The sequence below is a fragment of the Natator depressus genome, chromosome 17, assembly GCF_965152275.1.
Source record: "Natator depressus isolate rNatDep1 chromosome 17, rNatDep2.hap1, whole genome shotgun sequence".
Classification (NCBI taxonomy): domain Eukaryota; kingdom Metazoa; phylum Chordata; order Testudines; family Cheloniidae; genus Natator; species Natator depressus.
This window is the reverse complement of record NC_134250.1, coordinates 11,799,518-11,814,801: the sequence shown is the minus strand read 5'-3', so window position 1 is coordinate 11,814,801 and position 15,284 is coordinate 11,799,518. Positions and strand designations below refer to the sequence as shown.

The 15,284-nt window shown below is 40.8% G+C and overlaps 1 protein-coding gene across 7 annotated transcripts in view; it reads left to right on the top strand.

The window, feature by feature from the left end:
- Positions 1-15,284, top strand: part of PITPNM3 (PITPNM family member 3) — a 347,956-nt gene that overhangs the window by 250,699 nt on the left and 81,973 nt on the right. For all 7 annotated transcript variants that reach the window (XM_074974515.1, XM_074974517.1, XM_074974516.1 and 4 more), the window contains one exon: positions 1,789-2,024. In XM_074974515.1, the coding sequence (XP_074830616.1) occupies positions 1,789-2,024 (236 nt within the window). The remainder of the gene's footprint in view (positions 1-1,788; positions 2,025-15,284) is intronic.

Sequence of the window (15,284 nt, the reverse complement as noted above, 5' to 3'; positions counted from 1 at the left end):
TGTACATACCTTGCAATGCTGGCTACAAAACTGCCATGCGAATGCCTGTTTTCACTTTCAGTTGACATTGTAAATAAGAAGCGGACAGCATTATCTCCCTTAAATGTAAACAAACTTATTTCTCTTAGCGATTGGCTGAACAAGAAGTAGGACTGAGTGGACTTGTAAGCTGTAAAGTTTTAAATTTTGTTTTTGAATGCAGTTATGTAACAAAAATCTACATTTGTAAATTGCACTTTCACGATAGAGATTGCACTACAGTATCTGTATGAGGTGAATTGAAAAATACTATTTCTTTATCATTTTTACAGTGCAAATACTTGTAATAAAAATAATATAAAGTGAGCACTATACACTTTGTATTCTGTGTTGTAGTTGAAATAATTATATTTGAAAATGTAGAAAAAACATCCAAAATATTTAATAAATTTCAATTGGTATTCTATTGTTTAACAGTGTGATTAAAACTGTGATTAATCGTGATTACTTTTTTAATCACGATTAATTTTTTTGTGTTAATCATGTGCGTTTACTGCGATTAATCGATAGCCCTAATTGGAATTGGAAAAGGTTCAGAAAAGGGCAACAAAATTATTAGGGGTATGGAACAGCTGCCATATGTGAAGAGATTAATAAGACTGGGACTTTTCAGCTTGGAAAAGAGACAACTAAGGGTGAACATGATAGAGGTCTATGAAATCATGCCTGGTGTAGAGAAAATAAATAACGAAGTGTTATTTACTCTTTCTCATAATATAAGAACCAGGGGTCACCAAATTAAATTAATGGGCAGCAGGTTTAAAACAAACAAAAGAGTATTTTTTCACACAACACACAGTCAACCTGCGGAACTCCTTGCCAGAGGATGCTGTGGAGGCCAAGACTATAACAGGTTTCAAAAAAGGAACTAGATAATTTCATGGAGGACAGATCCGTCAATGGCTATTAGCCAGGATGGGCAGGGATGATGATGATGTCCCTAGCCTCTGTTTGCCAGAAGCTAGGAATGGGTGATGGGATGGATCACTTGATGATTACATGTTGGCTGTTCATTCCCTCTGGGGCATCTGGCACTGGCCACTGTTGGAAGACAGGATACTGGGCTAGACGGACCTTTGGTCTGACCCAGTATGGCCGTTCTTATGTTCTAAGGCAAAACATTCTCTGTCAGCTTCTCAAAGCAGACACATCAACATATAGGTCTATCGCTGTTTCACTGGTAGGTTTTTCATTCCTTTCCCGTCAATGGAAGCATGTCATGAATGTTTTTGACTTTGAACAAGAGGTCCCTGACCTAAAAACGTTGAGAAAGGCTGCACTCTAACCCCTGCTGACGTAGAATGTTGCTGACACAGAATTATTTTTCTTTTCTAGAAAAGGTGAGGGTTTCAGTTTAAATCTTTCTGACAGATCCAACAAAATGAAATTAGTTTAGCTCTTGATACTAGACATTTAGGCTGCCTCAAGATTTTGGACATCTTCCCATCTGGATACACTGCCAATAGCATTTGTTGTGCATAAAACCATTCATAATCTTCTTTGGATCTGACTTCTACATCTAAGCCTCAGGCATAAAAGCTTCTACACTAGAGTATAGTGTGCTGTATCTAACTCGGGGATACTTGCATGAAATTGATTTTTTTTCAAAGTAAAATATACAAAAGATCACTCTGAGCCTGAAAATACATCACTAATTGTCTATGGAGATTGACACCAAGTGCACCAACATTGCTCTTGCAAAGCCTGTTCTAACAAAAGCCTATTCAAATGACTATTTCTTTTCTTCAGGAAGGAACTCCACACAGGAACTGTAAAACTCATGTCCTTATTCTTGTCCTACATGGGGGCAACATCTTAGATACAGGAGGAGGGGACCAGAACTGCAAGATGGCTGACATCAACACCTTCAGTTCCGTGTTTGAGAAGGTGACCCGAGCCCATTTCCCTGCTGCACTGGGCCACATCTTAATCAGGCTTGTCCACTGCCCAGCCATTTGTTTGGAGGCTTTCTCTCTTGTTTCCAAGTAAGTTAATTTGCATTCTAAGGCACAGCTTTGTCAAGTGTGGCCCTTCAAGGTCTATGCTATTCGCAAGCTTTTTGATGTGGTTATAGTGCTTTAATTGGCCAGGCATGGACTCCTGCAAGTCCGCCTTACCCTCTTGCCCATTTCATTAGTAAGGACAGGGTCCTGTCCTTTTCTGGATGGATGCAGTAGTAGAAAAGAGGGTGACTCTGCCTTCCCATTCAGCACTCAGTGGTGACTGCAGCTTTGTGCTAGGCTTTCCACTGGTGCCGAAATACTGTGGCTCCCATGGGAAGGTGCACACTGCTGGCTCAAGAAGTTGGTCAGGTCCTTGGTCTAGTACATGGACTGTGATGTGCAGGTACCATTAGGTACACCTAACGTATGTTGTCTCCACACCCCTTGGCTGCCCACATCCATCCTACGTTGGGTTGGTAAGATAATTCCAGTGACTGATGTGTCCCCAGCTCCCACCCTCAATAGTTGTTCAGCTCCTGGGGATTTAAATAGGGATTCAGCTTATACTGTGTGACTAGCAGTTATGATGTAAACAATGGATTATTGCTTGCTGTGTTTACACTTGAGTGTGGATTACATCATGACCAGTTTCAGACCCACAGAGCCCAATCCCAAAGTCTTTCCTTAAGGAGGCTCAAAAAGTAACTCCAAAGCCATGTAACTGCTCTGTAGCTATAATATCTATCAGTGTGGGCAGGGGAAACTTGAAATCATGTAAGCAATTAAGGTGCACAAATACCATTGACTTTTAACAGGTATTGTGCTCCTAAATCCCTTGGCTTTTAAAATCTACTTTATGGTCAATAATATCAGTAAAAAATGTTTACCAGCATCTATGTCCAGAAATATAATATTACCCATACATCCTTTGACACTTAAAAGAAATTTAAGATGTACAAATTGCTTTTAAAAATAAACTCCCACATCCCATAAGTGGAGAAGAAAACAGGTTGGATGAGCATTGATGTTCCTTTTCTCTAATATCTGACAACTGCTGTGAATAATCCGCAGTCACCATTTATCTTGCTTTAAAAGCTATGACAGCTAGATCTGCATGCCAATGTCCCAACGGGCATTGACAAATCTAACCTCGCATGCTCGTTGTTTAGATGTTGCAGTGCTGGACACGATAGAAGAATCTGGTAGATAATTTTCATTGTTTAAACAACTAAGATGGTTTATTGCTTAAATTGGTTTAGGAATAAAGTGGAAAGAGAATTCTGAGGAGTTAAAACAGAAATTATGATTAGTTTTGATGAACTCTCCTTAGCACTGGAAAAGCAGGAAGGAAGAAGCCTTTAACATGTATTAGTGGCTTGTGATCAGCCTTGCTGCTAGGGTAGAAATTAAGTCTGAACATTTTTTTTTAACTCTCTAACACAACTAAAACACACAAGCATTATAGTGTCTATTCACCTGCTAATGGCAGTTAATGTAACCTCAAAATGCTGTAGTGTTTTGCAGTACAGCATTCATTTATCATAATTAACTTTTGAGAATGCAAGATAAAGCAAGGGTTTGAATGAGCTATTAAGATGCTTTTTAGAACACCTATTGACTTTGGATGATGAAGGTACTGGCCTTACAAAGGAGGATTTGGTAGCATGAGCGGTACTTTGGGTCTGATGGATTTTTCTTAACAGATGCTCTTGCTAGAGGATATAAATGGATATGGTGCTTTGTGCCTGTATTTATATTAGAGAGGGTGCTTCTCATGTTGATCGCTTCTTGGTCTATATAGCTATGAATCTGCAGTAAGTGGTTTCTGATTCCTGATTATGAATATGAAGCTCAACTCTTAGGCCAATAAAGTTAACCTTTGAACATCATGGGAATAGATTATAAAGTCACTTAATTGTTTATAGAACAAACATTTGCTTTTGATATCTATTTCTTCCTTGTTTGGGTATAGTCCTGATGGAGTGGTGTGATGGAAATACCACAGTCCAGGAGGGTTTAGACTTTTTCAGTGGATTATTTCCTTGTTGTGAAAGGAATTAGTGTGCTGAAATGAAGGATGTTCTTTCCTAGTCTATTTTTAGTTAATGGAATGCATGTAAAGCCTAATCCAGCACTTGTTGAGAATAATAGCAAAAGACTCTGACTGATTTCAATGGATACTGGATCCGGCCCATAGCTCCAATGAATTCATTGAATTAGAATGGACTAATCAGCAACAACAAGGTAGCAAAGCTTCCATTGACACAGCATTAGGGTATTCAAATATTGTGGCCATGAGCACAGTATGCTGGAATCTTGAGCTGGTTTATTTCTTTGACCAGCGGGAATGCCTAACTACTTTGCAAAACTCCATTCCAAACACATTAAAATGGCTTTGCTATGCAAGAACACGTGGGCTGGCGTCTTGGTCTCATGGATGGCTGTTGCGCTGCCCTAATCCTGGCCATCTGTTCACTCTGCCCTCTGCGTAGGGGGTGTGTTGGAGGTGATAAGGGGAATGGGCATGTCAAGGAGAGGCTAGCATGATTGCTGCAACTAGAGAAGTTTCAATCAGGAATTAGGTTATCTCTACTCCAGGGAATGATGGATAGATAGATTAACCAGTTTCACTTTTGTATCTAGTCACTTTGAGGTTCTTTTTTCATTGTTTATGTTGAGAAAAACACAAAAGATAAACAAAAAGCCCAAGTAGAGAAAAGCAGTTTTGTTCTTTAAAAATCAATTTTGTTAACCAAATGTTGTTAGTAACATAGATTAGGAAACTCATGTCTTAAAAATAGATAATTTTTAGCTCAACTCCATCCTTGGAAGTATGCCACACAGTCATCTGTCAGTATAAACTATGCACAAACCCAAATTATTTGTGAACACTGCATGACATAAAGTAGTGTCCATTTTAAAGATTGGGTGTAAAGCAGAGAGCATTTTGTTATTCCCCTTAAATTTCTAGCTGCTAGGTCCAGTCTGAGGCAGTGTTCTAAAGGAGAACCACATTACTTTGTATAGTTAGCAATGACAGTGCTTTCAGTTTATAAAGTGACTGAAATAAAACATTAGTTCATATTTTTTTAAAAGAATCTTTCACAAAGATAGTTTAGTTCCTGCCCATCTTTCTGCAGGGCAATATATTATGCCTGGTTTGTACATCTAATCTATCAGATCATATTGTCGTTAAAGCCAGTAGCTTTCTGAGATTTCTTGTGGGAATTCTTCTGGACAGTGAAAATTGTTGTGCTATAAAACACACGCATAATATTTCAGAAGAAAAACAAGTCACCATGAAAAATTAAATGCAATTTTCAGTGAGATGATATTTAGCAATTACACCTCAGAGACAGGCTTAGTTTAATATTTACTGCACTCTTAAAGCAAAAACCAATCTTCATAACTTTAAGCTGCTAACTAGACATTAAAAATGGACACATCCTAAAGTGCCTATTCTGTGTGCTCATATAAAAATGTCTTCCCCTTGAATTAGTTTATCATGACTATTAACTTCAGCATTTATCATCATCGTAGTAGTAATAATTCCAGATGTGTGTTCCTTTCAGCACAGCTGTATGATGTGAGAGATGACATCCAGCAGCTCCTTCTGGAGAGGAAAGCTGGCCTTTGTAGTTAAGGCACTGGCCTTCGTACTGGCCTGGGATCAGATGATCTGGGTTCAATTCCTGGATCTGCCACAGACTCCCTGTAGCGCCTTGTGCAAGTCAGTTCATCTCTTTGTGCCTCATTTCCCCACAAGTTTGATTAACAGTGACATAAAGCAACTGCATTAGAAAAGGAACTCTTCTACTACTAACTTACCTGTTACAAAGCCTATAGAAATCAACAGAAAGACTTCAGTGGACTTCAGGTCCTAACCTTAGGCCCTGATTCTGCAAAGGGAAGTTAATGGGACTTGGTGAAGGAGTAACAGTCCCCTTGTAGGACTGGGGCTCTAATAGCAACCATGTAACAGATTTGATTTCCCTCTCTGCCAAAACCATCCTCCCACGTGGCATGCCCACACCAAGCAAACTAAGGCAAAGGGGGCCAATCCTGCCTCCTTAGCATCTGGTAGAAAAATTGCCATTGACTTTAGTAAGGTTGGCTCTCCTATCATTGTAATGGTAGTTGATTTTTCTCCCCAATTATATTCATATAATTCTGTTTGCCTGTGACATTAGACCAGGCAGCATTCCAAAAAGTAGGCTAGCTGTGTAAATATAGAATGTTCAGTAATGGGTTTAATTAAAACCTTTAACAACCTCCTCCCTGTTTTCTCATGGTTGGGTGAAATGAATTCAGAAATAAATGATGTGGCTTTTTTTTGGTTTCATCCACAAAATTGCTTTGCAGTTATTGGCCTGGGACTCATGTCAAAACATATCCACTTCCCTAATTGCCCTTTTTTTGCTCATTATTTTTGCAGCACTGGAATTCTTTTATTAAACGACAGAAACTTTTCAAGTAAATAATTAGGTTTTTCCTTATGTTTTTCCTTTTTCCCTCTTCTGTGCTCATAGCTTTTGTATTCAGTAAACAGTATTTTCTAGGCCAATTTGACTCTAAACACTGAGAACCATGTTCTGTTCCCTTTAAGAAAAGAAAATTTGTGTTTGATACAAGACAAAAGGAATGCAAATTTGCGGGGGGACCTGGCCTTTTTGATGATAGGTTAATCCAGTATCAGTAGAAGGCAGAGGGGAAGTAGATAGTATAGGAAATACCCCACTAATACTATTAAATCAGAGGTGCAAACCATGGGCCAAATTTTTTATTCTGCTATGGTCCTTTTGTGTCACTCTGCAGACACAATGGCTAGAAACCCAGCGTAGCAGGCCAGCTGGGAAATTCCACCATAAAGGGGGAATCCCTGGGTGAAATATAGTTGGCATAAATTGGCACTTCTGAGGTATAAAAAAAATGGAACATCCAGGATGATCCTGGGCCCATGTAACTGGACAGCTGGCAGTGTGTACTGAACATCCTTACAGATTTCATGGGACAGCAACCTCAATAAAGGGATGATCCTGGGAAAATTTGGGCAGGTGGCAACCTTGACAGCTGGGATATTAGCTTTATACCACCTGGCCTCACAGGCCCTACTGTGGGGGCCGGGCTGAAATTCTGTTCACCAGTGCTGGAAGAGCCCTTGGGACCATAGGCAAGGGTGCCAGGTAGAATTGCTCCTGAGTCTGCTCTAACTTAAAGTGGAGGTCAGACTGGCCGACCTCCGAATCAGAGAGTAGTAAGTGGCAGAAAGCCCTCTTTGGCGAAGCACAGATTGGCCAAACATAAGAATAAGGCTATTTTTAAAAAGGCATATGATGTAATGATTTACCTACGGTAAACAGATGCCGTTTCTATATAACTTACACATACAGCAAGGAGATACTAGAATCTTGATTCTTTAATCCTCAAAACACTGACTACTACCACTTAAGTCACAGGAGATTTCTTTTAGTAGCTGCTGGTATTCGGTCTCTTACCCATGATGTTAGCTAGCCACCGGGGACATCATCATTCATAGCCACAAAGCCAGTGCTGCTGAGTGTCTTGCAACTATTTAAGCTCTTATGCTGTCCTGCCTGAATCTCTGACACGTATGCAGTTGTATCAACGGGATCTAAAAGTCCAGAAACGTACCTGTCAACCTTTAGCAACTAAGGGGCTGATCCAACGCCCTTTTGTAGTCAGTAGAAAAACTCCAACTGACTTCAGTGGGCATTAGACTGTAAAAAAGCGAAATGTAATTATTTAAATATTTCCTTTTAGAGTTTGTTTCTGATTATTGCCATGCTCTAAGTCAGCAATCAACGTAATGGATGGACCATTTTCTATCCATCCAAGATAATCTGTGTCACAGCAGTTTATACAATAAATGCTATAAATGAGCAAAGGGATAAAGATGCATTTTTTATAGTTGATTTGTATTGAAAACAGAGATATTTAGCTTGCCAGAACTGTTCATTATTTATTCAGCTGATAGCATATTGGAACCTGTTCTTGAAATGTTAATTTTATTTTTAATGAACTTAAAGTAATAATTTTGAGATGGTTCTGTTGTGGAAGATATATTTTCCTCATAAGTTATTGCGGGGGGGGGGGGGGGAGCATCGCTCTGGGAAACAATTAATATATTGTGGATGAAAATGATATCTTATAGAACTCTGTATGGAGGGGCTAGATTGGTATTAAAGACTTGTGCCAGTGTCATTTTAAGAATAAAGGGAGAGCCAATAGGAGTTGGATGCCAAGATGTCATTTGTGCCTTTGAAAATCTGTTGTCCCTAAATGAGGAGTAGTTATCTAATTGAACCACCTGTAAATCCAGGTTTAGGCTTCCATCCTGCAAAAACACACAAGCATATGGTTAGCTTTCTGCGTACAACTATGCTTGAAATTGGTGTGACTGCTTGCGTGCACAAAGTCAAGGGCATACTCTGTGCCTGATCAAGGCATTAATGCCTACAGACCTTTGTTTGAATAGATGCTGGTGACTAGTTAGCAACCCACTATGTATAGCTGTCCTGTGGTGTTGTAAGCAGATCATGAGAGTCCCATTGGTCCTTGGAAAAGATGAAATGGGAACTAGAGCTGACTGGACAGTGGAATTTCCATCCTACGGGAAATTCTGACATGTAAAAACTGGTTTTCACTATGAATTGGAATGAAAAGGCAAAATTTCTTGTGGAACAGAAGCTCCCAAAATTGCTGATTCAGAAACATCACAGTGTTTTGTTTTGGTAATGTCAAAACATTATCATATAGTATAAAATAATAAATATAAATGTAAGTCAAAATGGAATGTTTCAAACCTATCAAAGCAAACTGTTTCCTTTTGACACTTCTCCATTGAAAATTTTACCAGAATCGATACATCCCCACAATAAATTTCAATTTTGACAAAAGCAGATTTTTTCCAGTAGAAAACTGTTCCACCGAGAAATTTTCAACTAACTCTAAATGGAAGTGAGTTGAAGTGGGTAGTGTATGCCAGTATCTCTTTGATATTGAGCTATGTTCTTACTTTGTAAAAACCTTCCCTGTTGAAAACCAGAATCCTAACAGAATGTTACCACAGTAGAGAGATTCCACTAAAAATTAATTTCAATTGTACTCAATAAAGCTGAGGAAGGTTTTTGACAAGACTTTCTCCCCTCTAAGGAGCTTACAGTCTAAGTATAATACAAGAGACAACAGATGGATACAGACACCGAAGTATCTGAATGAATAAAGGTTGTCAGTGTTGGATGGGAAAAAATGGCTTGTTCTTATGTTCCTGAAGATGCTAAACCATGATGGAATAAGTTTAGATGAAGGCAAGCAAGTGGAAGGTTGGTAGTGCTGAATATTTCATTCTGTCTTGCTTTCGCATTCTAATCTCCCATTCAAATGCTTCCTCTGATATTCGAAAGAAGACACTCTGTGTAAGTCCGAAAGCTTGTTTCTCTCACCAACAGAAGTCAATCCAATAAAAGATATTACCTCACCCACCTTGTCTCTCTCATAGCCTGGGATTAACACACTTATAACAACACATCTTCTCATAGTCTGCATTTTTATTTTAAGTGCAGCACTATCAACCCATTTCTGAAGCCTGAATTATGTGACATGCTTCAGTCTTATTGCTCTGATAGGAGTGAGTATTAAAATGTAACAGTGTAAGTAAAGTATATTCTCGTTTCCACCGAACTGCTACAAATTGATCCCTATGCATTGCATCACTGCTTGCAAATTCTTACTATTTTCCTATATTGAGTGCTTTTCCCCAGTCTTTGTGGTCTTGTAGAGGTAGGGCTAGACTGTGTCCTTGTCTGTCTTGGCCCTGCAGGAAAGTAAAGATGCCCACCAACTTCTTTACTCTATTAGATCCATTGTGAAGCACAGTCCCTACTCTTCAGTTTCTCCCTCCTGTGAGCAAGAGGGTGGAGAAAGGAGGGAGAAACAGAATAACTGGCCAGACATGAGGAATATAGAAAACGGAACCCTTTCAAGATGCAGAGTAAGATTCTGAGTCATAATTCCTCCCCCGAGCTGCCCCTGGTTTAAAGCACTTATACTCCGCCCACTGTTCAAGGCTAGGGTTGCCAGGCATCCGGTTTTCAGTCGGAATGCCCATTCGAAAAAAGGGACTGTGGAGGCTCCGGTCAGTACTGCTGACTGGGCCCTTAAAAGTCCAGTTGGCTAAGGCAGGCTCACTGTGGCTCCCAGAAGCAGCCGGCATGTCCATACGGCCCATAGGCGCAGGGGCAGCCAGGGAGGTTCTGCATGCTGCCCCCACCCAAGTGTTGGCTCCGCAGCTCTCATTGGCTGGGAACCTGGGCCAATGGGAACTGTGGGAGCGGCGCAGAGCCACCTGGCCACGCCTCCACCTAGGGGACGCAGGAACATACCGGCCACTTCTGGGAGCTGCCAAAGGTAAGTGATGCCCAGAGCCCGCACCCCCTCCTGCATGCTGAACCTCTCGGCCCCAGCTCGGAGCCCCTTCCTGTACCTCAAACTTCTCATCCCGGGGCCCCCACCACCTCCCACACCCCAACGCCCTGCACCCAAACTCCCTCCCAAAGCCTGCATCCCACACCCCCTACTGAATCCCAACCCCCTAGCCCAGCCCAAAGCCCCTCCCACATTCTGAACCCCTTGGGCCCCACCCCCTCCCAGAGCCCCCTCCTGCACCCCGCACCCTTCATCCCCAAAGCCCACAACCCCAGTCAGAGCCCTCACCCCCTTCCATACCCCAACCCCCAGCTTGGTGAAAGTGAGCAAGGGTTGGGGAGAGAAGGGGCAAGATAAGGGTGTTTGGTTTTCTGCAATCAGAAAGTTGGCAACCCTATTCAAGGCTAAGCCTCCAGGGACAATTCTAGTCCATAGGTACTTAAGCACTATGGGGGCTGATTCTTATTTGTGCTGCATCTTGCATGTGTTGCTTACACCAGGGCAAAGTGGGTGTAAAAATGCTACCATATTGGATAGCTAGCATTCCATACTCTCTCTGTACAGGTGCAAATGACTGAACAAGGACAGTGGTGAATCAGACTCTATAGATCTCTTAACAGATTGTGGAAAACATTCATTTGTTGGTGGTCTTTGCAAAGCACAGCTTCTGGCCCAAACATTAGATCTGTATATTCATAGACGAAGGCCAGAGGGGGACCACTATGATCATCTAGTCCGACCACCCATAGAATTTTCCCCAGAATCTGGATTAAAGCATATCTTTTATTAATGTACAGAGTGGAGTTCTGTAGCGCTGGAAAAAGCTCATAGAATGATATGGCCTGGTGATTTTAAATGCCTTTTATGGCACCCTTAAGTGTCTTTTCTAAGCCAGCATTTCTGAGCAGCTAACCAGCCAGATGCTATCTTTGATGCATCTCAATGGACTCACAAAGGACTTGGGTTCTGGATGATGGAACAGTGTTGTGAATATATTGAAAGGACAGGACATCCATACATGTAACCATGTTGGGCTCCGTTTGGTTCTGTAAGATCTCCACAGAGAATGTGAAATTGAATGGAATCTGATAGAAAGCACCTAGAACTTCTGCACTCAGTTGTTTCTTCCACCAAAGAGTAAAAACAGTGGAGGGTTTTCGAGCATGCCTGTATACATGAGACTAATCCAGATGAAAAGGCTGATCATAACATTACAGTTTAGTAGATATTGGCTATGTCTCCACGGCCCTGCAGTCTGCATCGTGAGGATGAGAGTTGTAGTGCACGCTGGCTGCTGTGCTTTCTAACTCCCTTGCGCAGATGTTGCTGATGCGAGCATAGTTTGTGGTTAGTGTGAACTAGCTGCCTTTTAGTTCACGCTAGCAGTATCCACATTGGGGGGGCGAGGGGGGTTACAGCATAGCACACTGCAGTTCACACCCTCATAGTCTGAACTGCAGGGCCCTGGAGACAAGCCCTTCAATCTGTATAAACATAATACTGTGTAAAATGCACAAAGAAAAGTGAAAATGGTTTCTGTTCTAATTTATACCTCATTGTTTTGAACAATAATGACATACTTAATATGGCAATCACAACTGGAGAGGAATGAGGCCCAGTGCTTAGGGCACTAGTTTGGGACTGGGGGGGACCCATCTTCAATTTACTCCTCTGCCACAGGCTGCTGTTTGACCTTGGGCAAGCTATTTAGTTTCTCTTCTCTATGCCTCAGTTCCCCATCTGTACAATGGGGATAATAGCATCTCCCTACCTCACAGGGGGTCATGAGAATAAATACTGTAAATATGGCGAGTTGCTCAGATACTATGGTAATGGGGAACATAAAACTAACTACCTGAAATAATAAGATATGACTGATTTTCAGAAATTAGCTTTTCTAATAATAAAATGAAAACCAGTTGATTTAAATGTAGGTTGTCCAGTACAGATATTCATAATAAACTGGTGTATACGTCAATTTAACAGAGTCGTGGGAAAATTTACTTATAAGTTACAAAGCAATCCACAGTGTGTATGCCAAAATAATGGACTAATGGAATTGTTTCAATGAAACCCTTGTAAAAATGAATCTTGCACTCTTTAGATGTGTCCACTCATCTTGACAAATTTCTTTAATGGATTCAAAGGCAGCTTCTATTGTCCCTTTTTATTTCTGCTATGAGCCCATATTGTTTTCTCCGCCCCCTCCCCCCCCACTTCCCAAATTTCCTGAAGAATGAGTGCAAGTTATAGAAGGATTAATCATCCTGGTGCTGAAAAGACAAAAGGAATTTATTCCAAAAGATAGTTAAAAAATGGTTCATTGGCACAGTTAAAATCACAAATCTCTTGTCATCCCAAAACCTAGTTATTTGCCGGCTTTCCTTACAATGAAAGATATAAACCACTCACTTGCATTGACAGCACATTTCTACTTTAAGACATATATGATGGCAAAATACCAAAGAATACCTAACGGTAATCAATAGCTCAAGAACAGGTCCGCCATCAATATTCCCATACCTCTCCTCTGCTTCATTTTTCTCAGTTTTCTGTTAGTTTAGTCAGTTACAGTCCTTCTACCTAATCCAAGACTCGAAAAAGCAGTTAGCTTTTACAGAATAGAAAGGTTTCAGAGTAGCAGCCGTGTTAGTCTGTATTTGCAAAAAGAAAAGGAGTACTCGTGGCACCTTAGAGACTAACCAATTTATTTGAGCATAAGCTTTCGTGAGCTACAGCTCAGATGAAGTGAGCTGTAGCTCACGAAAGCTTATGCTCAAATAAATTGGTTAGTCTCTAATGTGCCACGAGTACTCCTTTTCTTTTTACAGAATAGAAAAGTATTGGATTAAATATCTTAATGGGAACTGTTCTTCCCTTATTGATACCTTGGAAGTTGCGTCTTTTCTGATATTTGGAAATAAAGTAGTTTTTGCTTTCAAATCGTTAAAGGACTTGTGCATCGTAGCCACTCTGATTTTTCCCTGCATGTATCATTAACAATGGTATCATCATGTGTACAAACCAAGGGGGAAGCATGAAGATTGTACAAGCACCCCTCTCCCTTGCTGGCTTTTGAGTGCCTGACTTTGTAACCTTACCATACCGCTGCTATTGGAGGCTATTTAGATGGAATTCCAGCTGTAGATTATTTGGTGGTTGCTGTGTTGTATAATGTGCAGAGGTATGATACTGGCTGAAGGCATTCACTGCATTGTAAAAGCAGGTGGTTCTTTTAGCCCTTGGTGTTTCTCACTCCATTAGCTCCTGATTGTATTGAATCAATCTGTTGTATTGCCTCTTTAACAAAAGCACATTTTTCTTCAAACTATCAGAGTACCTGACAACTTGATGTCAAATGGGCATTCCGTTTTTGTGCTGACCATATAAAGCCATTCAACTAGGATGATCCTTATAAAACACATCTGTATTTTAATGGTGACTGAGATGGATTATGGATTACTTTGCAGTAATCAACTAGCTGCATTATGGTCCTAAAACTCATTTAAGATCAGTCAGCTAGGGAAAAATTATATGTATTTTGCACATCCCCATGTGTGGTATTGGTAATGCCATTGCTGAGACCAAAGTCCATATCAACTGAATGATCAGTGCTGTATTAGCAGCCAGATTTGGTCTTCAGTATCTTTTTTTTACAGAAATTCGTCTCCCTGCTGATCATCTGTTGCATATGGTTGCTCATTTGTAGAAACGACAGATTAGTTTTCCCTTTGTTTGTCTAAAACTCAGGAGTTATTTTCTGAGAGCACTTCATAATCCTGCCTTTCCACTGTCCCCCATTTGAAGGGACGATACTCATTTTAACTCCCAAAGTTATCAGTGTGCCACGCATATTTGACGTCCTTTCAGTTTTATTACTGAAAATTATTTACATCAAAAGTAAAGAATCGTGAAACTGAGGCTACAGAAAGGATTGTTTAAACTAAAGCAATAGATCCCACAGCATCTTAGGTTTCCTGCATGACTCGGTTTTTTGTGTCCCTTGTTTTGGGTCTTCGTCAAACATGGCATCCGCATTTGGGCCTTGGCAAGTTGAGAAGTATATTTGTACTTACTGTCATGGTGGTATGATGCCATGGTGGGACTGGAAAAAGGAGATCAGGTTTCAGGATGGACCTCATTAGGTGTGACAGGTGGAGCTCAGGAACGTGAGCTGGTGGCCAAGCGCAGGCTACAACCAGCCAAACCCAGGTCTCCCAGCACGTTCAGTAAAGATCTCTTTCCTGAAATTCTGCCTGCTGCCTTCTGCATCGCTTATCGCCAACGGACTAAGCATGAAGTCTTGGAATTCTAGGAATTTTCCCTACAGTGCAGGAATTGCTTTATTGGTCAGCAGAATTTTAAGATGATGCCTCAACCTGTGTAATTTAGCTGGAAAGCCAAAATTAGACACACCACTTTATTCATATGGTGAACACTAAATTGAAAAGTTGGAAATGCACTCTGAAATGCGGGGACTAGCTTTCAGAGTGTCTATCACATGGCAGGACCCGCGCTTTGTCCTGCAAATATGCATGCCCTCCATGCCCTGCAAATATGGCTGCAGTCCTGTGAGACAGTGCCATTAATAAAACTCAGAAGAAACCATATGAGAAGCAGAGAGAAAGCTTTCTTGGTTGAGAGGGCTCCAGAGAAGAATAGATTAGAGTGATCCAGCATCTAGCCATTTTAAGCTAGCTGCAGGCCCCATTCTTTAATAAAGATTCCCCACCATAACTGGAATGATTAAAAAAGAGAGAGAAGAGCCCAATATTCTATGAAGTCCACCATGGAGTTCACTCTGCAGAGGTAATTTACTTGTGCTGCACTTACATGCTACAATGATGGGTCCTAAAA